At 36.2% G+C, this 26822-nt stretch overlaps 1 protein-coding gene across 4 annotated transcripts in view; it reads left to right on the top strand.

The window, feature by feature from the left end:
* The window catches only part of DENND4A (DENN domain containing 4A), a 136417-nt gene that overhangs the window by 30505 nt on the left and 79090 nt on the right, over window positions 1-26822 (top strand). For all 4 annotated transcript variants that reach the window (XM_034994583.1, XM_034994582.1, XM_034994581.1 and 1 more), the window contains exons 2-5: window positions 2667-2745; window positions 9534-9866; window positions 17560-17809; window positions 26269-26338. In XM_034994583.1, the coding sequence (XP_034850474.1) occupies window positions 9556-9866; window positions 17560-17809; window positions 26269-26338 (631 nt within the window). In that variant the 5' untranslated portion in view covers window positions 2667-2745; window positions 9534-9555. The remainder of the gene's footprint in view (window positions 1-2666; window positions 2746-9533; window positions 9867-17559; window positions 17810-26268; window positions 26339-26822) is intronic.

Below are 26822 nucleotides of genomic sequence, written 5' to 3'. Positions count from 1 at the left end.
ATAATGCAAATGGTAGTTCATTTGATGTCCCATAAGTCCCATTGTCTCTTTGCTATCTTCTAGCAATAAGATTTTAGAAATATTTGAAAAATATATATGCCAAATATATATGCCACTCCATATTTACTGACTGAAATTTTTCAGTGAGTCTGAAGTGGAGTGGTATCTTAGTTTTGGAAACACATATATCCATCCTGACCATTTTTAGCAGTTCAAAGCGTAATAGGGTTGTTGTTCTGTTATTTCTTATTCACTTTCATCCTTCATTCCATTCTAAGACATTTTATCAAATTTTGACTCAAATAATTTTGGTCCTTACCTCCTTTCTCTTCTACTTCCCACAAACACACCCATATCAAGTATCACCTGCTTAGGTAAATCTGATGTCTGTTGCTATTATTTCCCTCTTATCAGTAGATACTCCATGTTGGTTAGAGCTGTGGATTCTTCCTCTTGATGTGCTTGTGATTACCGTGTTTCAGTTTGCTTTCCTGCAAATGCTTTTTTTTTTTTTTTTAAGATTTTATTTATTTATTTTAGAGACAGAGCACAAGAGAGGGGAGCGGGAGAGGGAGAAGCAGACTCCCTGCTGAGCAGGGAGCCCGATGTAGGACTCGATCCCGGGACTCCAGGATCATGACCTGAGCCGAAGGCAGTTGCTTAACCAACTGAGCCACCCAGGCGCCCTCCTGCAAATGCTTTTGACCCTTACTGAAACTTGTGTGCGTGAGCGTGTGTTCAGTATTATAAAGATAACATAAAATAAGTTAATGTGATACAGTTGGATTGACTATAAGACTTCATCAGTGGCATCATCTTTTCATTTGGTGTTTAAAATTACTCGTAACTACAACTTACTAAACTACTCAATTTTAAGAAAATATGGTGATGGCATATTGAATTCCATAATACAAATTGCTTATCTTGGTCAGAAGACCTGGGTTCCTTAATGATATCCCAACCATGTCTTGTTAAGGAGTTGATATAACTGATGCTATTTAAATGGTATTTTAAAATCTGTAATAATCTAGAGGAGAACACAGGCAGAAACCTCTTTGACCTCAGCCATAACAACTTGTTACTAGACACATCACCACAGACAAGGTAAACAAAAGCAAAAAATGAACTATTGGGACTTCATCAAGATAAAAAGCTTCTGCACAGCAAAGGAAACAATCAACAAAAAAAACTACAAGGCAGCCTACAGAATGGGAGAAGCTATTTGCAAGTGACATATCTGATAAAGGGTTAGTATCCAAAATCTATAAAGAACTGATCAAACTCAACACCCAGAAAACAATCCAGTTAAGAAAGGGCAGAAGACATCAATAGACACTTTTCCAAAGAAGACATACAAATGGCTAACAGACACATGAAAAGGTGCTCAATATCACTCACCATCAGGGAAATACAAATCAAAACAACGATACCATCTCACACCTGTCAGGATGGCTAAAATTAAGAACATAAGAAACAACAGGTGTTGGTGAGGATGCAGAGAAAGGGGAACCCCCCCTTGCACTGTGGTGGGAATGCAAACTGGTGCAGCCACTCTGGAAAACAGTATAGAGGTTCCTCTAAATGTTAAAGATAGAACTACCCTATGATCCAGCTATTGCACTACTAGGTATTTACCCAAAGAATATAAAACTACAGATTCCAAGGGATACATGCACCCTGATGTTTATAGCAACATTATCAATAGTAGCCAAACTATGGGAAGAGCCCAAATGTTCATCAACTGAGAATGGATAAAGAAGATGTGGTATATGTATACAATGGAATATTACTCAGCCATCAAAAAGAATGAAATCTTGCCATTTGCAATGACATGGATGGAGCTAAAGTATATTATGCTAAATGAAATAAGTCAGAGAAAGACAAGTACCACATGATCTCACTCATATGTGGAAATTAAGAAAGAAAATAGATGAACATAGGCGAAAGGGGAAAAGAAAAAAAGAACAGAGAGAAACAAACCATAAAAGACTCTTAACAATAGAGAACAAACTGAGGGTTGATGAAGGGATGTGGGTGGGGTATGGTCCAGATGGGTGATGGGTATTAAGGAAGGCACTTGTTATGATGAGCATTAGGGGGTTGTATGTAAGTGATGAGTCACTAAATTCTACTACAGAATCCAAAATTGTACTGTATGTTAACTACCTAAAATTTAAATTAAAAAAATAATAAAATATGTAATAAAGGGAGAATACTTTCAAGTATTGACTTCTTTGAAACTTGTTATGTAAATGGAAGTTGCTTGAGTCTGTATTTGAATTGTCTTAAATGTGTGTATTTTTCTGTAGGAATGAGATATATCATGCCCCAGAAATAGGCATTTTTTTCGTACTCCTTGCTCCTTTACACATTTGCTCTTTTGTTCCATTATTTATTATTTTATTTTCTCTCTGTCATTGTCCCCATTATCTGCTTGTGTGTGTGTGTGTGTGTGTGTGTATAACTATTCTTAACTGAAGGGTGTTTAAGGAAGAGCTGATGTTTGAAAATGACTTACTGGGTCTTAAGCATATGAAAACAATATATGCAATCATTTTCTTTGAAAATTATCATTGTTAACAGAACTTAAGTATCCACAGGCATCTTAGGGGGAAATATTTCATTGGAATTAATTTTAAGTTCAATTTTTATTCTTTCCATTACAGTATTTCTCAAACTCTGAGGCTTGCAGAATTCACAAATTGAGATCTGGCATTATTTTCAGAGAAAGACCTTCAGTAATGCGTAAGTAGTTTTTTTCGTTTTGACTTGTTTTTATTAGTTGTTTTCTGTATTAAACACTGAAAAGTTAATTTACCAATCTCTAAACAGAATTTGGCATATATTCACAACATAATGATTATGAATTACAAGCAACACAATATAGCTTATTGAAAGATGCCTTAAAATATGCCCGGGTCACTATTATTGACCATTAGTAGAGGCAACATCCTCAAGTGTAAAGAATACTGGATTAAAGGACTTGAGTCCTTGCCTTGTCTGCCACTAACTAGCTACATATCCTAAGTGAGCCACCTTCTGTGTTTTGGTTTCTTTGGCTATAAAATGAGGGATTAGACTAGGATTAGTAATAAAATCCTTTCCCCTGGAAATGTCTGTTAGTCCCAGCTTAACTTTTTTTCTTTTTATGATAAATCAAAGGTTAGTAATCATCCAAAAGGGAGCTCTCAAATTACATAGTTTCGTTTTGATTTTTTGTGTTGGTTTTTGCTTGGAAATAAGATACTGAGAGAGGAGGTGGCTGTTCTATTAGTCTATTAGACTAGGAGACAAGTAAGCCCCCCCCCCCCCCCCCGCCCAAGAAATTTGCCCCACGTAGTCCACTAATTTGGGTTAATCAAGCTTGTTTTTAAAAAGTCACATTTGCCTTGGGTGGGTTGAACCTTTTTAAAAGGAGGTCACCCTACTGTTAAGTATAATATACAAATAAGATTTCTTTCCTTTCAAAATTTCCATAGAATGCTGATCCTGAAGGAGTGCCAGTTTTCAAGGAGATAGGAGAAAGGGACAATAAAGTATGGGTCACATCTATGCACGGGGCTTTTGGGGGGAGAATGATAAGGAAACTAGGCAGGTTGAAGGCCAGCACTTGGTATCTGGAAGGGCTTGAGGTGGAATAAAGGTATAGACAGAGATATGGAAAAGTAGAACTAGACAGGAAACTCCTTGAAGGCAGAAGCTATGGCTTTCATCAATATTGTCTATCACCAGCTCCTAGAATAGTGTCAGATCTTAGTAACTATTTATGAAAAATGCATTGGATGAATGAATCACTCAATAAATTTCTAATTTTGCCTAAGACTGTGATGGTTTCGGTTATTGGTTACTAGACTCAAATCATCTAGGTTATTATCTCTGTCTCTTCTACATTCAACAACTCCAGATAGTATTAAGGTAATTGAGGTTCAGAAAATTGATTCTGAATTACAGAAAAAAAGACCGTATGCTTGAGGGTTATAAAGTGAACTATTAACTCGTTTAACAAATATTATTTTAAGCACCCACCTACCATACTTTGGGTACTAGCTGGGAATGAAAAAAATGGGTTAGTGGTTATAGTGTATAGTTCTACTTCATGGAATATTATGTAGCCATTAGTAGAATTATGAAGATTATAGCAGTTTAGGAAAATGCTTACTAAATAAATATACAAATATTTATATTCTATCTTGTAATTATGCATGAGGATGAGAAGGATGTTTTCTGTTCTCAAAGAAGACTAGGAAACATTGTTAAATATAAACCAGATTTATTATTGGGAATGGAATGGAATTTGTCTTCCTTTTTATTATTTTGTACAATTCATAAAGATTAAATGAAAATGCAAATAAACTTAAGTTTTAAAACAAATATGATGAATGTGTATTGACCAGAAAGAGGAAATAGTGTTTTGTCAAAGAGGAAGAGAACAAAAACTAAATTTGTAGGGTAGTAGATAGGTTACCTTGGTTGGAAGAAAAATGAAAGATGAAGTTTAGAAAAGATGAGAAATGAGGGTCTCTGGTTTAGTTTTAGTAATGTAAGAAAGGATGGCTAGATTACATTCTTAACTGTGGAATTACTTTTAAAAAAAAGAAAATTTCTTCTAGCCTATTTATTTAAGTGAACTGGAGTGAAGGATAGTCGAATTAGTCCATTGTGTTATTGACCATTTTAACATATCGACCATTTTATCGATTATAAACTTAATATCTTGAGTTTGTGACTATTATCATTCTCTATTCAAAAGACTTTTTATCCTTTTACCATTTCAGTAATAGTTTATAATTTTGCAAAACTTCTATGCTCAGATTTTTTGTTTTTCATGTATCTTTAAAATGTTACCTTTCCACTCTTGTTTTTTCTTGTCCTTAGAGTTAGCCTAGGTAGAAAATGCTTAACTACTTTGACCTAATGGAGTGATAGAAGAAATACATCTGAATTGATTGGGTAGATATTGAAAGGGAGAAAAACAAACCAGCCTCCATTAGTTCGTGAATGGGCAAGAGCTTTCTTATAACGATTTCTTAATTTAGTTCTCATAAACCTTTTAGGACTACAGAGCATATCCTTCTTGTTTTCTGTTCTCAAAGAAAATAGATGTAATTTGAAGTGAAATACTAGCTAAAGAGGTATCTGAAATTTTAAGAAGATGCCTAAAAACATTTTATAAGCTAACTCCTTAAGTTATCTAAATCATATTGAACAAAGAAGAATTAAAAAACAGTGGTTGGTTAGTGATGCAGTATTATCGTTACACCAGCTTGAGTAAAGTTGTGTCAGGGTTTTATATTACTGTGATTATTTACAGAACTGTTGGATTGACTGCTTGTTTTGTATGGCCCCCAGTTTAAATGAAGTCAAAGAAATTTACATCCAAAAAAAAAAAAAAAAAGGAAATTTACCTATGTACCTCCTAATTGTTTAGGGGTTTTTGCTCTCATGTACTACACTAAAAGTCCAAGTTTTGTGTGTGACGAGGAATGCTTTCCTCAAATGCTCTTTCCAAGGAATCGTTGGTGGTTCTTGCCAACACAAGGCATTTTCTCTTAATATACATGTAGTATTTTTCGCGAGGATTATAATTTTCACACTCCAGTATAAGTCTCTTGGCTAAATGGAATTGTTAGAAAATACTGTTGTTCTTTTCTATAGTAAAGATTTTCAGTATTTTCTTTGCCTTGTAATTTTTAACAATGTCTCCCCCCTAGCTTCTAAACCTCAAACTTATTTTAAAAACAGATGAATTAAAATAAAAAGTAGAGGTGCATTTTCAGTATTTTCTGAGTGAATTAAAGGCCATTTAGATATTGCAAGAAGTCACCTGGAATGTTGCCAACTATGTTCTTGGCATTACATATTTGGTCAGCAGTGCCTTAAAACATTTTGTTTATCTTCCTAACCACTCTCCGCCCTGAAATGAGTAAATGGAAAACAACACCAAGGCAAGAGAACTGGAGTGATATGTAATTTATTTTTTTTGTCAATAAATGTAAGAAGATTTTATCACCACTTTAAAATTGATTATTTTCTTCTATGTATTGATGAGGAATAATAATTTGTTCTCCTTTATTAGTTATTTACTGTAGTCAGTTGTGAATGAGATCAAATCATTAAAATCTGTGAATCAGGAAGATGTAACAAAATGAATTTTTCATACAAATTTCTCCCAAATATCTGCTTATTAGTATAATAGCTGTTTATTTCCAACTAGCCGGCTAAGGTAGTAACTTTCAAAAGAATTTATTAAATATATGTATGTTTTCATGATAGTACTGTTCTCATTCTCTTTCCCTTCTTTCTGCATAGCAATACGTACGACTATATAGTATGTGATAGTGACTGTATGCTGTAGTTTAAATAACATGAAGTTAGTGGGGCACTTGATGAGCTCAGTTGGAAGAGTATGCGACTCTTGATCTGGGAGTTGTGAGTTCAAGCCCCACATTGGCTGTAATTATTTAATAATTAGTACTTAAAAAATAAATAAATAAACCTAAATAGCATGAAGTTAGGGTCTAGGAAAAAGGAGAATATTTAAATGTCTTTATTATAATGAAAGGAAAGTGTTTTACCAAGGTATTTTTAAGATTTGTATCTATCAAGAGCTTATAGCTTCAAATTCATGCACACATAAAAGCAAATAAACACGTAGAAGCTTGGTTAACTTTTGATGTAGCAATTCTACTTTAATAAATTTTTTCTGAAGAAATAATAGCCATAGGTTTATGTTCAAGATTATTCATCATGGCATTTAAAAATATTAGCAAAGTAGAAGTAAAAATGATCAACTATAAGGAAATAGATCAATAATGTTATGTCCATAAAACAAAATACTATGGAGCCATTAAGAAATATTTTCAAAGACTATGTAATGAAATGAAGAAAAAAAGTTAAATACAAAAGTGCTTTTTAAAAAGGTGCTTTAGGGGCGCCTGGGTGGCTCAGATGGTTGGGCGTCTGCCTTCAGCTCAGGTCATGATCCCAGGGTCCTGGGATCAAGTCCCACGTCCAGCTCCTGGCTCGGCGGGGAGCCTGCTTCTCCCTCTCCCTCTGCCTCTCCGTCTCTTCATGCTCTCGCTCTCTCTGTGTCTCGAATGAATAAATAAAATCTTAAAAAAAAAAAAGGTGCTTTAAAAAAATAATAAAAAATAAAATAAATTAAAAAGGTGCTTTTGTTCTCCTACTTTTTAGAAATGGATAGGGTGAAACTACTTATTTTTTGTGGAGTACCTACCTGTTACATGTAGTCAGCTGAGAGAGAAGACTATTTAACAGTCTTCTCAAGAGCAGCTTATTACTTTCTCTTTACTGTCAGGCTAGGGGCCACTTCTGAAAAGTTTAAGCCCTTGATTTTGTGCAGAAATCTTATGTGTAAGGCAGTTGCTAATTGGAGTCATATACATATAAAAGAAGTCATATACATATAAAAGAAGTAGGAACATTTGATCCTTCTTTAGGTTTGTTTTCTAAACAAACTGGGAATATTTAGAGTATATTTAAGCAATGGATACAGATTGCACAAAATGTGGCTTGAATTCTGAAAACTTACTATGTTAGCAATAAAGAAAATTCGATAAGTTTGGGATTATGATGAAAATGGTGATAATTGTATTATAAACAAGTATACTCCATAAAAATTTGTTTGCCCTCAGTTACTTTATAGTCTACAAAGTTTATTTACTTGATTTTTTTTTAAAGATTTTTTTTTATTTATTAGAGAGAGAGAGAGAAAGCACAAGCAGGGGGAGCTGCAGGCAGAGGGGGAAGCAGGCTCCCTGCTGAGCAAGGAGCCCGATGTGGGACTCTATCCCCAGGATCATGACCCGAGCCGAAGGCAGACACATAACTGACTGAGCCACCTAGGTGTCCCAAAGGTTATTTACTTTAAACTGGCGCTTTCTAAAGCTCGTTTTGAGGTTTTTTTCCTAGTTTTTAAGTGGGAAAATAGGGTTCATTGTTCAAATAGACTTCGGAAATCCTGGGCTAACAAGCAAAGTTAACAGGTACCTTTATCAAAGGACTGCTGAGGCTTTCATATTTTTATATATTTTATTACAAATATATGAAAAAGGCATGTAGTATATATGCCTAATTTGTCCTTTTTTGCATTTATTGGAACTAAATTTAACAAGACATGTTGGAAAATATCTGTTTTAATATTAAACTTTTTTCCTATAACTGTTATATAAGCAATGACAGTACTGTGGAGGGTGTATTCTCCTCGTTAAACAAATAAGGTTGAAATGACACCTGAAGGAGATTTTGCTATTAAAGTGTTTGCAGATACATAATGGGATTCTACTTTGTGTATTTTTTCTTTGAATTTGTTATAAGCATGCTTTACTGTTCTAATCTCTGCCCTACTTTTGTTATTTGAAGTTCCTCTGTTTGTTGTATCTGCTGAGACTCACTCAGGGTGGGTTTTTCTTTGTATGTTTTTATAGGAGGTCATCTTCAGCTGGGCTTTATCTGTGGAGAACCTGGGTTGAGGGTGTTCCCTTCTAGAACTGTTCTATATTTGCTTCCCCCAGGGTATCACTAGCCTGGGAACACAGTTATTGTTAATACCTGTTTGGAGCTTCTTGGGACTGTGCAGATGGCTTAAGGTCAAACCTCATATCCAAGTATGAGTAGGCCTGTTGTTATACATTCACAGGGGAGACTTTTTACCCCACCAAAGCTGGGCCCAGATTGAGGCAAACTATTATCTCCCTGTACCAGTGGATGGATTTTTAAAATCCACTCTTTAACTGGGGCTATAGTCCTTTTGAGGTTTTTGGTTCTATACAGATGTCTCAGTTCTAATTCCCTATCTTATGTGGTCCCAAAGCCTTGTCTCCTGTTCCTGTAATGCCTTTTAAAACACAAACCCCAGGGCGCCTGGGTGGCTCAGTCTGTGAAACGTCTGCCTTCAGCTCAGGTCATGATCCCAGGGTCCTGGGATCAAGTCCCGCATCGGCTCCCTGCTCAGCGTGGAGCCTGCTTCTCCCTCTCCCTTTGCCTCTCCCCCTGCTTGTGCTCTCTTGCTCTATCAAATAAATAAATAAAATCTTAAAAAAAAAAAACCCACACACAAACCCCTTGATTACTGAGGAAATCAGCAAACTTCCCCAACCCATTATCAGCTTATACACTGCACTCTGGTCTTTGGTTTCCTCGGTGTTTTGGGACCCTGGGAATTTCATTTTCACAGGTTAGTCTGTGCATTTACAAGGACGTGTTTTGTTGTTGTTTTTGTCATGTACTTAGGTAATCCAGGCTTCCATGTTGTAAAAAATTGAAATTCATGCATTACTTTTATATTCAGAAAATGATGCTAAATATAATCCCATTAAAAAAAAAAGCCATACATTTTACATATTAAAATGAAATGTGTAATAGTACTATGTTTATCAGAGAAGTAGTGTTCTTTCTATAGTTTTTCATTCTTATTTATGCACAAACCACTTCTATTTATTTGACTTATCTATTTATTTGACTTATCTATTTATTTGACTTATTATACTACTAGTCTTTCACTTTCCTTTTAGATGTAACCTTCTGTAATGGAAGATGATTGAAGATAAGGGGCCTCGTGTTGCTGACTACTTTGTTGTAGCAGGATTAACTGATGTTTCAAAGCCTCTTGAAGAAGAAATTCACTTCAATGATGCCTGTCATAAAGTAGCTAAACCAAAAGAACCTATAACAGATGTTTCAGTGATTATTAAATCTCTTGGGGAGGAAGTGCCACGGGATTATATATGTATTGATGTTACCCCAACTGGATTGTCGGCTGATCTCAATAATGGAAGTCTTGTGGGACCGCAGATTTACCTTTGCTACAGAAGAGGAAGAGATAAGCCTCCACTTACAGATCTAGGGTAAGTTTTTTTTTTTTTTAATTGTCGCTATTGATCAAAATAATATGCCTTATAGATTTTGAAGTTCACTGTTCAATTTGTTCATTAATAAATACATGTCAGCTTTAGAAAAATAGACACATGTTTAGAATCCTGTGTTCTCTTTCTGTGTTCCTTATACCATTTGATTATCCCTTTGTCCTACAGGTGCCCAGCACTTTCTTCTTGTCAGAGTTTCTTTCTGTTAAGGGGAGAAACTTTGTAAACTTCTACAGGAAAGTACCAGAAAACTAGAGTATTGTCCTGACCACAAGAATTTTTATCATTTTAAAATTAAGTGCCAGAAAAGGATGACTTTTGAGCATCAGTCTTATATCATTGTAGATAGATGCTTAAGGCTGTATGCATCAAACAAGGATCTTGGGGTAAAATCCTTTACTTAGGATATTATATTGAACTTAGGGCTCCTTTTTTCTATAACAGCTTTGTTGAGATAGAATTCACATACCATACAGTTCACCTATTTAAAGTGTACAATCTGCGGGCGCCTGGGTGGCTCAGATGGTTAAGCGTCTGCCTTCAGCTCAGGTCATGATCCCAGCGTCCTGGGATCGAGCCCCGCATCGGGCTCCCTGCTCAGCGGGAAGCCTGCTTCTCCCTCTCCCTCTGCTTCTCTCCCTGCTCATGCTCTCTCTCTCTCTCTCTGTATCTCTGTGTCTCAAATGAATAAATAAAATCTTTAAAAAAATAAATAAAGTGTACAATCTGGTGGTTTTTAGTGTCCTTATAGAGTTGTGCAACCATAACCACAATAAATTTTAGAACATTTTTATTATGCCAGAAAGAAACCTCATACTCATTTTAGTTTCTATCCAATTCTGCCTAACCCCCTTAGCTCTAGGCAATGCTTATTCTATTTTCTGTCTCTATGGATTTGCCTATTCTGGACATTTTATATAAATAGAATCATACTCTAAGGCAAAAAAAGAATACTTTTTTGTACCGGCTTCTTTCACTTAGCATTATGTTTTCCAGGTTTATTCATGTTGTAGTATGTGTCAGTACTTTATTCCTTTACAATGGCTGAATAATATTCCATTTTATGGATGTACCCCTATTTATTTATTTATTTTCACAATTTATTTATTGATTCATCAGTTCGATGGACATGTAGGTTGTTTCTACTTTTGGCCACTATGAATAACACTGCTGGAAATAATGATATATAAATTTTTTTTATGGACATATGTTTTCAATTCTCTTGTATATATACTTAGGAGTACAATTGCTGGGTCATATGATAACTCTGTGTTTAATCTTTTGAGGAACTGCCAGACTGTCTTCCAAAGTAGCCACACTACTTTGCATTCCTGCCGGCTGTGTATGAAGGTTCCAATTTCTCCACATCCTAGCCAACATTTTGTATTGTCATTTTGATTATAGCTTTCCTAGTGGTAACTCATTGTGATCCCAATTTGCATTCACTTGATGGTTAATGATGTTGAACATCTTTTGATGTACTTGTGGGCCATCTGTAAATCTTTTGAGAAATGTCTATACAGAATCCTTTACCCATTTTTTAATTGGCTTGTCTTTTTATTGTTGAACTTTAGTAGTTCTTTACATATTTTAGATGCAAGTCCCTTATCAGATATATGATTCACAAATGTTTTCTCCCATCCTGTGGGTTGTCTTTTCACTTTCTTTATGGTATCCTTTGAAGCTAAAAAGTTTTTAATTTTGATGAAGTCTGATCTATTTTTTTCTTTTGTTGCTTGTGTTTGGCATCAGATCTAAGAAGGCTTTTACTAATCCAAGGTCATGGGGATTTACACCTAAGTTTTTGTGTAAGAGTTTTATAGATTCAGACTTTGTATTTAGGTCTTTGATCTATTTTGAATTCATTTTTGTATATGGTTGAGGAAGGGGTCCAGCCTCACTGTTTTGGTTATGGATATCCAGTTGTCCTAGCACCATCTGTTGAGGAGAATATTCTTTCCCCATTTTCAAATATTAATAGGCCATAGATGTATGGGTTTATTTCTGGACTCTGAATTCTGTTTTATTTGTCTACATGTCTTATCTTTGTGCCAGTACTACACAGTTTTTTTTTTTTTAATTTTTTTTTTTTAAGATTTTATTTATTTGTCAGAGAGAGAGTGAGCACAAGCAAAGGGAGCGGCAGGCAGAGGCAGAGGGAGAAGCAGGCTTCCCACTGAGCAGGGAGCCCGATGTGGGACTCCATCCCAGGACCCTGGGATCATGACCTGAGCCTAAGGCAGATGCTTAACCAACTGAGCCACCCAGGCATCCCCACAGTTTTGATTACTATAGTTTTGTAGTAAGTTTTTCCACTGGAAGTGTGAGTCTTCCAGCTTTGATCATTTTGACGATCATTTTGACTATTCTGTCTGGGTCCCTTGAATTTCTATATAAATTTTAGGATCAGCTCGTCAATTTTTTTTTTTGATTGCCTATCAGATTTTTTTTGTAATTTAAATTCAATTAACATATAGTATATTATTAGTTTCAGAGGTAGAGTTTAGTGATTCATCAGTTGCATGTCACACCCAGTGCTCATTAGATCAAGTGTCCTCCTTAATGCCCATCACCCAGTTACCCCGTCCTCCCACCCACCTCTCCTCCAGCAACCCTCAGTTTGTTTCATAGCTATAGTTAAGAGTCTCTTATGGTTTGTCTCCCTCTCTGATTTCGTCTTATTTTATTTTTCCCTCCCTTCCCGTATGATCCTCTGTTTTGTTTCTTTTTTTTTTTTTAAAGATTTTATTTATTTATTTCAGAGAGAATGAGAGAGAGCACATGAGAGGGGGGAGGGTCAGAGGGAGAAGCAGACTCCCTGCCGAGCAGGGAGCCCGATGCGGCACTCGATCCCGGGACTCCAGGATCATGACCTGAGCCGAAGGCAGTCGCTTAACCAACTGAGCCACCCAGGCGCCCATGATCCTCTGTTTTGTTTCTTAAATTCCACATATGAGTGAAATCATATAATTGTCTTTCTCTGATTGACTTATTTCTCTTAGCATAATACCCTCTAGTTCTATCCACATCATTGCAAATGGTAAGATTTCAATTCTTTGATGGCTGAGTAATATTCCATTTTGTGTGTGTGTGTGTTTGTGTATCACATCTTCTTTATTGATCTGTCAATAGACAACTGGCTCTTTCCATATTTTGGCTATTGTGGAAACTGCTGCTATAAACATTGGGGTGCAGGTGCCCCTTTGGATCACTATGTTTGTATCCTTTAGGATAAAACCTAGTAGTGCAGTTGCTGGGTCATAGGGTAGTTCTATTTTTAACTTTTTGAGGAACCTCCATACCATTTTCCAGAGTGGGTGTACCAGCTTGCATTCCCACCAGCAGTATAAGAGGGTTCCCCTTTCTCCATAAGCTTACCAACATCTATTGTTTCCTGACTTGTTAATTTTAGCCATTCTGACTGGTGTGAGGTGGTATCTCATTGTGGTTTTGATTTGTATTTTTCTGATGCCAAGTGATGTTGAGCATCTTTTCATGTGTCTGTTGGCCATCTGGATGTCTTCTTTGGAAAAGTGTCTATTCATGTCTTCTGTCCATTTCTTGACTGGATTATTTGTTTTTTGGGTGTTGAGTTTGATAAGTTCTTTATAGATTTTGGATACTCAGCTTGTCAATTTTTGCAAAGATCGGGGTTCTTTGTAATATGAATATATATATGTATATGTATTTATCTTTACATTTATATATTTCTCCTTTACATATATGTATCTTTACATTCATATATTTCTCTCTTACATATATATAAAATATATATTCATCTTTTAAAAAGAACCCCAATCTTTGCAGAAATTGACATTATATATACATTATATAATATATATTATATATGTAAAAAGAATATATAGATGTAAATATATATATATATATGGAGCAAAAGAGGAACAATATTTTAAAGGTAGAAAAATAAGATTCCCACTGAAAAACAAAGAAGAAGGCCTAAGGAAAGCTACAAGTAGCTCTAATATTAATGTCTTCAAAATAGATAAAGAGTTTATAAGAAATAAAGATTAGCCTTCTTGTTTTCATTGCTCAGTTGCAAAAGAGCATGCACTTAACTTGGAATGTTTGAGTTAAAAATAAAGAAGATATCAATATCCCTACTGATGTCACCAGAAGGGGCTTTAAATTTCCATCTCCTATTATATTAAGTCTGAAAGCGGACAGTCATATTTACTAATGCCTGAGGAGAGATAGAATGAATTGGAAAACTTCCTCAAATCTCTTCTACTTTAAAAATCCTATCATCTAATGTTTGGTATCAAAAATCAATTTTTATTCTCTTCATGAAGGAATTCTAGTAATTTTTTTTTCTTTTTTTTTTTTTATTCTTATGTTAATCCCCATACATTACATCATTAGTTCTAGATGAAGTGTTCCATGATTCATTGTTTGTGCATAACACCCAGTGCTCCATGCAGAATGTGCCCTCCTCAATACCCACCACCAGGCTAACCCATCCTCCCACCCCCCTCCCCTCTAGAACCCTCAGTTTGTTTTTCAGAGTCCATTGTCTCTCATGGTTCGTCCACCCCTCCGATTTCCCCCGCTTCATTCTTCCCCTCCCGCTACCTTCTTCTTCTTCTTTTTTTTTTTCTTAACATATATTGCATTATTTGTTTCAGAGGTACAGATCTGAGATTCAACAGTCTTGCACAATTCACAGCGCTTACCAGAGCACATACCCTCCCCAGTGTCTATCACCCAGTCACCCCATCCCTCCCACCCCACCCCCCACTCCAACAACACTCAGTTTGTTTCCTGCGATTAAGAGGAATTCTAGTAATTTTAAGTTGGTTTTGGAACAGCTACTATATTACTTCTTTTTTTTTTTTAGATTTTTATTTATTTACTTGTCAGAGAGAGAGCACAAGCAGGGAGAGCGGCAGGCAGAAGGAGAAGTAGGCTCCCCACTGAGCAAGGACCCCAATGCGGGACTCGATCCCAGGATCCTGGGATCATGACCTGAGCCGAAGGCAGACGCTTAACGACTGAGCTACCCAGGCGCCCTCTTATAGTGCTTCTTATAAAGCTTAATGTATTTAGTAAATGGCTTGGGAAAATAAGCCAGCTGTTAGGTCTTTTGTTTGTTTGTTTCAAGTTTTTATTTCTTTATTACAGATTTATTTATTTATTTGAAAGAGAGAGACACAGAGAGAGAGAGCAGAGAGAGGAGACAAGCAGACTCCCCCCTGAATGGGGAGCCTGACATGGGGCTTGAACCCAGGACCCTGAGATCATGGCCTGAGCCAAAGTCAAGAGTTGGATGCTTAACCGACTGAGCGCCCCCAGGCAACCCTCAAGTTTTTATTTAAATTCTAGTTAGTTGACTGTAGTGTAATATTGGTTTCAGGAATAGAATTTAATGATTCATCACTTATATATAACACCCAGTGCTCATCCCAACAAGTGCCCTCCTTAATACCCATCATCCGCCTTGCCCATCCCGTGCACACCTACCCTCCAGCAACCCTTAGTTTGTCGTCTATAGTTAAGTGTCTCTTATAGATCTTCTTTTCAAAAGATTAGGTAATTTGCTCCTGTGACCACTGATCATCCTCAGAATTGTAGATTGTGGATGAAATGAAGGGAATGTTGCAGATTTTTGTTAGGATGTTGGAATTTCCTAATTTAGAGATGAGGAATTTTCCAAGTATAGGAAGGATTCTCCAATAGTTAAGGGCTTAAACTGGAATAAATAAATTCACCACTCTTATAAATATCCCCCTTTTCTGTCATTGTAGAGGATAGGGCAACATTTTTAAGAGCCTTTGAAAAGCTTAGTTTAGTTAGACAAGAAAAGTTCCTAACAATATAAAAATAAAAAATAATAACACAAGTAATATATGTAACAGGATAATACCTGATTAAAGAAAACAGGTATCTTATGTTTCAAATGTATTTATATTTCATATCTTTAAGAAATTCAAGGTAATAAATGGTGGTTTGTTGTTGTTTTGTGTTGTATTTTTGTTTTCTTGTTTTCAATTGTTTGTTTTCCAGGCACTATTTTAGAGGCCTATTTATACTCTCATCTAATTCTCTCAAGATCCTGTGGGTTAGATTTTTAAATTTGTTTTTAAGATTTTATTTATTTATTTGACAGCGAGAGAGAGCACAAGCAGGAGAAGGGGTGGAGGGAGAGGGGGGAAGCAGACTCCCTGCTGAGTAGGGAGCCTGACATGGGGCTTGATCCCAGGACCCTGCGATCATGACCTGAGGACGCTTAACCGGCTGAGCTACCCAGGCACCCCTAGATTTTTAAATGTTATAGCTGATTAGTACAAGGCTCAGAGAGATTAAATATTTGCCTAAGAGAATACAGCTAGTAACAGGTAGTAGAAATTTGAATTGAGATGTGTCTAACTTCTCTCTGTTACAATGCCTTTTTTTAAAGATTAAAAAAAAAAAAATGAAAGCAAGATCAAAAAGAGGAGGAGGAGTGGGGCGCCTGGGTGGCTCAGATGGTTAAGCGTCTGCCTTCGGCTCAGGTCATGATCCCAGGGTTCTGGGATCGAGTCCCGCATCGGGCTCCCTGCTAGGCGGGGATCCTGCTTCTCCCTCTTCCTCTGCCTTTCTCTCTCTCTCTGACTTTCATGAATAAATAAATAAAAAAAAAAAAATTAAAAAAAAAAAAAAGAGGAGGAGGAGTAAGCATTTAAGTTAACGTTAGGATAAATATAGTTGCTATGATCAAGCATAAAATTTAGCCCTAAATTTTCAAAATAAAATGTTGAAAGAAAAATTTAAGTTTGCTGACAGCATGACAAAAAGGGAAATTAAAAATTATATTAGAAAAAATAATTTTACCAATTTTTGGCACTTAATTTTATTTGAATAATGGGATTTTATAAAAGGAAATACTGATATTGAGGATATTGCCTGTTATAACAATTTTTATAGCAAATGCAGAAACACACTTAATATAGTAGAGCTTTAAAGTTTTTTTTTTCCTCATGCCAGGGAGTTAGCAGTAAAATACAAATCAGTGAATTCTCTGAGGGAATAGACTAATATTATTCCAGTATGATGTTTTCCTTGTATGTGAATATACTTCTTAGCGGATTTAATGAATGGATGGCTGGACTGACCATTAATAAAAGCCTACCATTTTACCACAATAAAGAAAAAGAAGAAGAAAAAAAAGCCTATGTCTTTCACCCATCCTTTTGCTTACAGATGGATTTGAGGTTATTTTCTCTTTTGAAAACCTATAGCTGTCTCTTAAATTTGAGAGAGCATTGGAGGTGAAAGTGTGCAGGCAGGTTCTATAATATTTGGCAAGGAGGCTTTTGTAAAATTTTAACTTTGGCTAAATTATAAAATTGCTTTTTCTAAAGAAGATGCTTGGTTTTAGAGACAAAAATAAATAAATGAATCATTAAATGGAATGCTAAAGCAAGTGCCTCTGTGTGTGGCCTGTATGCGGTTTATGCCAACAAACACAAAAGATAATCTGAATTTTCCTTACATTATTTTAGTTTTTGGTGGGGAAGCCACTCTCCTTTAGTTTTATATGGGACTGTGCAATTCAAACTTGCAGTAAGATTGGAATATCTGCTACATTTAAAGATCAGTTTATGATACCTGACAGTATTACCTATCCTGTTTGAAGATGTTTTGCATTTGTGTAGTTATTTATGCATTTTTCTTTTAGGGTTTTGTATGACTGGAAAGAAAGATTGAAACAGGGATGTGAAATTATTCAGAGTACTCCCTACGGACGCCCTGCAAATATTAGTGGTAGTACCTCATCACAAAAAATTTATATCACTTTCCGAAGAGCCTCTGAAAACATGACTCAGAATACATTGGCTGTCACAGACATATGTATTATTGTACCCAGTAAAGGAGAAAGTCCACCACACACATTTTGCAAAGTCGACAAGAATCTCAATAACAGTATGGTAAGTGACTCTTTTGTACTGATAAAATGAGAAGAGCATAATTTAAAATCTCTGAAAAACAGTGTAACATAATAACTGAATTAAAAAATATGTTGTTGGGGTTTTTTTCATATTTTATTTATTTGAGAGAGAGCATGGGAGGGGGGGCGGGGCAGAGGGAGAGGGAGAAGGAGACTCCCCACTGAGCAAGGAGCCAGATGCAGGGCTTGATCCCAAGACCCTGAGATCATGACCTGAGCCGAAGGCAGATGCTTAACCGACTGAGCCAGCCAGGCGCCCCCTAAAAATATGTTTTTAAAGATGTTAGATATTTTATCTTTGGGAAAGTACTTTAGTTGTACTTTCAATTGTACTTTCAAAAGGAGCTGTACAAAAAGTTTGCTTGCTTGCTTGCTTTTTAATTAAAAGTATATTTTTTTCCTTACTGGAAAAGTAACACACTAGCCAAGGGTAATCCCTTTTACTTGTGCACTAGATCCTGTATACTTACCTATTTGAGGACATGGCTTCAGCAATTCTTCCTACTTTTTTGGGAACCATCAGTCTTTCTCTATCGGATTATTTCCTCCAGCATGCAAAGCATGTTGCAATATTGCCCATCTTTACAAAACTTCTTGACCCCTATGTCTACCTCCATTCTTTACCTCATTTCATTGCTCTCCTTTACAATAAAACATCTCAGAAGAGGGGACTATATTCTGTCCTCTTCCTCATTTTGACTCTCTAGTTAGGCTTTTGTCTCTATCATGCCACCAAGATTGTTCTTGTTGAATCCAGTGGTTTTAATTTGTAAATTTTCAGCAGGTTTTGACACAGCTATCACTTCTTCCTTCTTGAAACCATGGCAGGAAGATAAGATGCATTCTCTTACTTTTTCCTCCTATGTTACCCCATCCCCCTTCTGCCTTTGCTAATCCCTAACCACTACACAATGCAGTGCCCCAGGGCTCAGTCCTCAGACCATTTATCTTTATCATCTAAACTCAATCCCTTGATGATTTAATCATTTAAATACAGGTTATCTGTGGTTGGCTCCTAAATTTGTGTGTCTAGCTTGGACCTCTGTAATTCATCGCTTCTTGGACATCTTATCGAATAAATCATCTCAAAATTTAACATGTCTAAAACTCAACTCCTTGTGTGCCTCTCCCAACCTGTTTAGCCCATAGTCCTGCTCATCTAGCAAATGGAAATTCCACTCTTCTAGTTACTCAGACTAAAAACCTTGCAGTAATCCTTAACCTTTCTCTTCTCCTTTTCTTTTGTAAATTCTGTTGACTCTAATTTCAAAATATATCTTAAACTTGACCACTACTCACCCTCTCCATTGCCACAACCCTGGTCCTGTTTATTATTGTGGAGGTTGAGCATCTTCTAATATATAACAACAGTATCGAATGACTGAATACTACTGAATTAAATGGATGTTGCCACAATTTCTTTATTCCAACTTTTATTGTAAGACATTTAGATATAATTTTTTATATTATAAGCGAAACTGTTATGAACATAGTCACAATTAAATTTTCTATAGAATAATTTACATTTATTGAGCTCTTATGTGCTATACACTATTCTGAGTATTTCATATCCATTAACCCAGTTAATACAACCACCCTGAATGGTGTTTCCCACCCTACCCCCCAACCCCCCACCTCCATTTTACAGAGAAGGAAATTTGAGAGTTAAAAAGGCTGTTACTTGCCCAAGGTCATACCTTCAATAAGCCCAAGATTCATACCAAGATTCAAACCCAAACTAAGAACTCTAGAACCAAACTCCAAAACACTATACTGAATTGCTAGATTATTTCCTTATATCCTGGAATTTGTAGATCAAAGCTTTACTTTTAACATTTTTATCCCCAAAAGTCTAACCAATTTATATCCTACCAACAAAATATAAAGGTTTTAGTTTTTTTTTTTTTAAATAACTGTCAGTAGTTGGGATTTTTAATCACAAATTGTCAAACTTAATTTCTTAAAGATCCTAGAGCAGACATGTACGTTGTCCTGTTATAACTATGTAAATGAATACTTTGCTAAGATTTAAAAGATTCTATACACATCTCATTTATTAAATTTTTATAGGAAGCTGATTTTTTAAATTATTATTTATTTTCTCTTCTGTTAAGCTAGCAACATGAGAAACACTGAAGGTTTAGATAAAGCAAGAAGAGGAAGAACTGAAGTGTATTGATATGTGGCTGGATACAGTGCAGATTTTGAGACCATGAAAAAGTTTTGAACTCCCTCAGTAAGATAGTAAAATAGATTTGTGTTGTAGTGGTTAAGGTCATTGTAGCCCAGTAGGTCAGAGTACAGACTCTGGAGCCAGAGTGTCTGGATATGAATCCTAATTCTGACACTTACTGGCTCTGTGACCTGTGACCTTGGGCAAGTGACTTAGTCTCTCTATGCATCAATTTTACGATTGTAAAAGGAGGATGATAGTAGCATCTAACTCATAAGGTATCGTGATGATTAAATGAATTTCGAACTGTGTTCCAGTACACATATGAAAGTACTGTATGTGTGTTAGCTTGTTACCTGTAAGCATCTTCCAATCCCAGATTTTCTTTAAGAAAAATCTGCAACTTTAAGTAGTAGCAGTATTTGTTTAAAATCTTCAAATAGGGGGGCGCCTGGGTGGCTCAGTCGGTTAAGTGTCTGCCTTCTGCTCAGGTTGTGATCCCAGAGTCCTGGGATTGAGCCCCACATTGGACTCCCTGCTCAGCAGGGAGTCTGCTTCTCTCTCTGCCCATCACCCCACTTGAGCACTCGCTCTCGCTCGCTCTCAAATAAATAAATAAAATCTTAAAAAAAAATAAAATCTTTAGCTAGTTCAAAAAATGGATATTTGACAGTATCTAACTTGTATCCTAAACCAATTATCTGCAGCAATGCGACACCTAATTAGATGACCATTTTTTTGTCAACAGCCATTCATATATAAAATGCCCCATCCTTTCATGCCATCCTTACATATTATTTTGGCTTGGTGATGACAGGTGATAGTTGCAGAGATTATGCTGGAGAAAAAAGATCATGGTAGCAAACAAGAGTTTACAGGCCTTATGTGGTACCGAGAGTGATGGCAAGAAAGGTTTTTGAACTTCCATGATGTGATGTCCAGCTTAATATCATTTTAGATTTGGTTTGGTATTTTAGCAAGATTGTGCAGGCTCACAGGTACTTCCCATTTTCCCATTAGTGAATTTTCCATTTATTTTGTGGATGTGTTGGTTTTGATTCAAAGTAAATTGACAGTGTCATCAGAACCATTTCTAGGTTTTATTAGTTAATCAAGGTGTTCAAGGTAGAGTTACTTCATTGAAACTGAAACCAGAGATAGGAGTTTCTGTTTTTCCTTATCCTGAAACATTGGTCCCAGTATTGTCGGAGAGCATTTATTCTCTCCTAAAAGAAGAAAGAAAAATGTAACATAGTGTGAACAGAAATGGACTCCATCTATGGGGCGCCTGGGTGGCTCAGTCGTTAAGTGTCTGCCTTTGGCTCAGGTTGTGATCCCAGGGTCCTGGGATCGAGCCCCACATTGGGCTCCCTGCTCCGCAGGAAGCCTGCTTCTCCCTCTCCCACTCCCCCTGCTTGTGTTCCCTCTCTTGCTGTGTCTCTCTGTCAAATAAATGGATAAAATCTTAAAAAAAAAAAAAAAAAGAAATGGGCTCCATCTAAACTACTGGATTTGAACTCCAGATTATGTGTTTTAGACAAGTTCCTTGACTCTTTGTGCCTCAGTTTCCTCATTCATGAATAGGGATAAAGTAGTACTTTATTTCATAGGCTTTTTGTGAAGATTCAATGAATTATTATTATTTTTTTAATTTGACAGGGGGAGAGAGAGAGAGAGTACAATGGGGGGGGCAGCAGGCAGAGGGAGAGGGAGAAGCAGGCTCCCCGCTCAGCAGGGAGCCCGATGTGGGGCTCGACCCCAGGACCCTGGGGTCATGACCTGAGCCAAGGGCAGACCCTTAACAGTCTGCACCACCCAGGCACCCCCATTGAATTAATATTTTTGAATAACTTAGGATAGAGTCAGGTACACAGTAAGTGCTTTATAAATGTTAGCTATGCATTTGGTTAACTGTGCTTCATCAGTCCTTTTTATGTGTATTTAATGTCTGGGGAAGAACTTTTCTTTTTTTCAGGTGTATTGAAATATAATTGACATTCAGCAAGGAAGAACTTCTTTATTTTTATTTTTGCCCAGTGTTTAAGCTCCTCCTAAATTCTTCTAAGAAATATTAAGCAGTGGGTTGTGGTTTATATCTATTTACAATCTCTGTTTCCATCAACTATAAGGTAGTAAAAGCAAATTTAGTTCTTTGGAGATGTACAATGACTTCTTACTCTTTCAGAAAATTTAAAATAGACATGCAATATAGGAAACTTATGTTCATATCTGTCTAATGTATATATAAAGAATCAGGAAGTGGTTAGGATTAAATTATTGATGTGTTGATAATACCCAGCAATAGTTATGTAGCTGACTCTTGTTTTTGAAGATTAGGTAGTTTGAGTGAAAGTCTTCTACTAGGTTTCTAAGCTGGGAAACAGAAAAACCAATCTAATGGACATGAGATGTGTGTTGAATCTTTCCTCAAATTCCTACATGATTTTTGTACCAGGCTTATAGCTTTGGCCTCAAAAGGAATCTCCCCCACCCTCCCATTAAGCTTATAGAAAGAGTTTTCAAGGGCGCCTGGGTGGCTCAGTTGGTTAAGCGACTGCCTTCAGCTCAGGTCATGATCCCAGGGTCCTGGGATCGAGTCCCGCATCGGGCTCCCTGCTCTGCGGGGAGCCTGCTTCTCCCTCTCCCACTCCCCCTGCTTGTGTTCCCTCTCTCGCTGTGTCTCTCTCTATCAAATAAATAAATAAAATCTTTAAAAAAAAAAAAAAAGAAAGAGTTTTCAAGAATTATTAGTTTTTAAACTTTGGACTGTAAGCCTTAAATGATTTGAACTTTGATTTAAAGGAGAAGCATATTTTAGAGCCAAAAGAGAACTTAAAAGTACTCAGGTGGTTCAAAAATGCTAGTAAGGGTGCTCTGATTCACACAGCTAATTTTTTGGCAAATTTGGGACCATCTCTTCAGTTTTTGACTCATTGAGAGTATTTTTTTTATACTCTATCCAAATGGTTCTTGTTTTACAACCTTTTAAGAATGTCAGTATTTGATCGAGCAAGGTTATTTAGAAAAATAGAGTTATAGGGATGCCTGGGTGGCTCAGTCAGCTAACCGTGTGCCTTCAGCTCAGGTCATGATCCCAAGGTCTTGCGATCAAGTCCTGCATCTGGGTCCTTGCTCACCAGGGAGCCTGCTTTTCCCTCTGCCTGCCACTCCCCCTGCTTGTGTGCTCTCTCTCTCTCTACCTTACAAATAAATAAATAAAACCTTTTTTTAAAAAAGTAGAATTACTAACTAAGCAAGTAATTAAATCATGTACCTAATCCCCCCCCCCCCAGAAAAAGGTATCTGAAAGTATGTTTTTGTCATGTAAACCACAATATGGGTACTTTATTTATAAGTTAAACATTTAAAGTATTTCCAGAACAATGGTTCCTCCTATTTTCTTTTTCAGTGAACCTTGTATGTAAAAAACTTCAGAAAACCCTCTTTTCGTTTTGATATCCATGGTTCTTTTCCTTCAGAGCTCCATAACTTTTACTGTTATCTCTAGGTCCCTGTTTTTTATTTTAGAATATTTGTTTTGGTTTCTACCATATCCAATGGTCACGTAGTTCCCTTCTTATCATCACAAAGGTTATCACTGAGGGTTTTTTGTTATCTTTACAAATTGGTTATTAGGAACTACAGTTGGGGCCTATCAGTAGAAGGTCTTTTATTTATGTATTTGTACACACCTCAGAAACTAAACATCTAGTTTGCCTACATACATAATATCCACTTGACTTTTATATAATCCATTCCTTTTTTTTTTTTTTAAGATTTATTTATTTGAGAGAGAGTGTGCACAAGAGGGGTAAGGGGAGAGGGAGAGAGAATCTCAAGCAGACTCTGTGCTGAGCGCGGAGCCTGACATGGGGCTTGATTCCATGACCCTGAGATCATGACCTGAGCCAAAACCAAGAGTCAATTACTCAACTGACTAAGCCACCCAGGCGCCCCTATACATCCATTCTTTTGATGCAAAAGTATTAAAACATTTATAAAAATAAAATACCAACACAGCAATGAGCATAATTGAATGTCCTAAGCACAATTTAACATACTACTTTGCTGGAGACACATGAAAAATGTTTAAGAAAGCAAGAAAAATTTCTAGATGAGGAGTCAACATACTGCATCATTGTTCATAATAACCCCTCCCCCCAAAAAGGAAATAATCCAAGTGCCTATATCGGTAGAGGAATGATTAAAATAAACTGTGGTGGTTCATTTATTAATGAAATAATACCCAGTAGTTCAGATGAAGAAATTAGATCTGTATCAACTTTACTAATTATCAAAAACATATTAATGAATTAAAAAAAGCAAGCCATAAAAGCATATATTCAGCATCTCACCATTTATGTTAAATTAAAAAGTGCACAAAAGAATAATATATACTTGTAGTAGAAAGTTTTTAAATGCATGTGAATGAAATGCACTAACTTCAGTCTAGTAGTTAACTCTGGAGGACAGAAAGGGATGGAAGATGAGGCTTTGGCTAAACCTGTAATTTTTTTGTTTCTTTATGAATTAAAACATTTGAAGCAAATATGTTAAATTATTAAACCTTTGTTAAATCTAAGGGATGAGTATATAGGTGTTTGTTATAGTAGTCTCTTAATAATTAAAAATATTTCTTGGGGCGCCCGGGTGGCTCAGGTAGTTAAGCATACAACTCTTGATTTCTGCTCAGGTTTGTGATCTCAGTGTCATGGGATCCAGCCCTGCATCCGGTTCTGTGCTCAGCATGGAGTCTGCTTCAGATTTCCTCTGTCCTTCTCCCTCTGCCCCTCCCTGTGTGCACTCATGCGCGCTCTCTCAAGTAAATAAATAGATAAAATCTTTTAAAAATATTTCTTAAAGTAAATTAATTTTCTCTATATATTTGTCTTCAGTGCTGTGAATCGGTCCCCACACACTGGCTCGTGTGGGCACTCCATCATGTGTGTACAAATACATCCTCTCACATTCATTCAACAAATACTTTTTAAGCATTTCTACATAAAGGCACTGTTTTCGGTGCTACAGATACAGCAGTGAACAAAACAAAGCCCTTACCATCATAAAACCTATATTCTAGTGGTGGGAAGCAGATAATAAATAAGAAAATATACAATACGCCACATAGTAGTAAGTGCTATGGAGGAGAAAAAAGCAAGATGGGATGATCAGGGGGACTGGATAGGGTAGAGGGAAGATTGCTATTGCATAAGATGATGAAGGAAGCGCTCTCTAATGAAGTGACCTTTGAGTTGAGACCTAAAAGAGGTGAGGGAGTGTGCCGTGTGCCTATATCTGTCACCATCTAATGTCAAGTAGTGAATCTCTCAAGTTACATCTCCATTTCAAACCTCTTGCCTTATTTCCATTCGATTCTTCACTTTGGATGTCTAATAGATGTTTCAAACCTATCATATCTAAAAGTGAACTCATTTTCTTCACCCCCCAGTCTGCTTTACCCACAGTTTCCCCATCTCAGTTGCACTGGGACCTGAAATTTGAGACTCCTTTGGGAGAAGGTGTTATAGAAAACAATGGGACTGAATGAATGAGATCATTTACAGAAAGAAAAGGAGAGATCACATTCAATGATCAGGAAAAGAGAGAGGAGGAGACTGAGGAGTGGCCAGAGATTTGGTGGGGAGGTGCCAGGAGAATGTGATGCCTCAAAAGATGAGAACATGTTTCAGGGAGTCATTAGTAGTATCCAAATCTGCTGAGGTTAAATGAGATGAAGACTAGGAAACAACTGTTAGACTTGGCATCATTAAAGTTGTTAAAGTGTTCTTCTAAGGAATGGTGGGATTAACATCTGATTGGGAATGGATTCGGGAGAGAATGGGAAACAAGGAAATGGATATAGCAAATTCTAACTCTTCAGTTTTGGTATAAAGAGCTGCAGAAAGATCTGGCAATATTGGAAAGAGGTTGTGGAATCTAAAGGCAGGTATACCCATGAGTAGATATTTCTTGATCATTTCTGCCTAAAGTTTGGAGTTAGCATAAAATCTAAATTGTTATGGCTTAGTTATTTTAAAGGGTCATATTATTGCTCTTACAAGGGGAAAGCAACATTAAATATCACTTCTGAGAGAAAAGTAGGCAAAAACTGCAATAAAATACTGGTAAAATAACCAACTAAAAATACCTAACAGGAATCTGTTACTACATCTTAGATAATATATACTGGAGATATCAAAGAGATGCCATTTTATTAAGTTACTACCTTTTAAAATTAAATTATATTTCCCTTTTTTTTAATTCAGTGGGGATCTGCAGTATACTTATGTTATAAAAAATCAGTGGCAAAGACTAACACTATATCCTACAAAGCTGGTAAGTACAATTTAGTATAAACTTAATATAGATATGTATTATGAGGGCCAGTAAAATTTAAGGAAAAAAACCCATGTCTTAAGATGCTTTAGTGTCAGGACTGGGACCACAACCCATGTCTTTTTTTTTTTTTTTTTTCTGTTTTATCTTATCTTTACATTTATTGGATACTTAATGGAAGATTGATTTTAAAAGGAGCTGCCGTAACCATGATAAGTATTCCAAAAAATTAGTATATTCATGTGCTTCAAGGTAGTGTGACCACAAACTGAAGTTTTAGGATTGTGTTTGTATTTGTGTATGTTTCTTCAGAATAATCTTTTCTTGTTTGTCTTACTTAGCCTTCATGGAGGAAGCTTGATAAATATTAATTAGTAATTATGAATAGTTATAATGTTTGAGGATTAAAATCTAGATGTGTCCTACTGAAGCATTCAGTTATTTGATGAACATATATGTAATGTAATGTTACTAAATATGTTAA

This window comes from Mirounga leonina, unplaced genomic scaffold (assembly GCF_011800145.1).
Source record: "Mirounga leonina isolate KUSES-001 unplaced genomic scaffold, KU_Mleo_1.0 Mir_91, whole genome shotgun sequence".
Lineage (NCBI taxonomy): Eukaryota > Metazoa > Chordata > Mammalia > Carnivora > Phocidae > Mirounga > Mirounga leonina.
The sequence above is the reverse complement of the archived record's forward strand: the minus strand, read 5'-3'. Positions and strand labels throughout refer to the sequence as shown.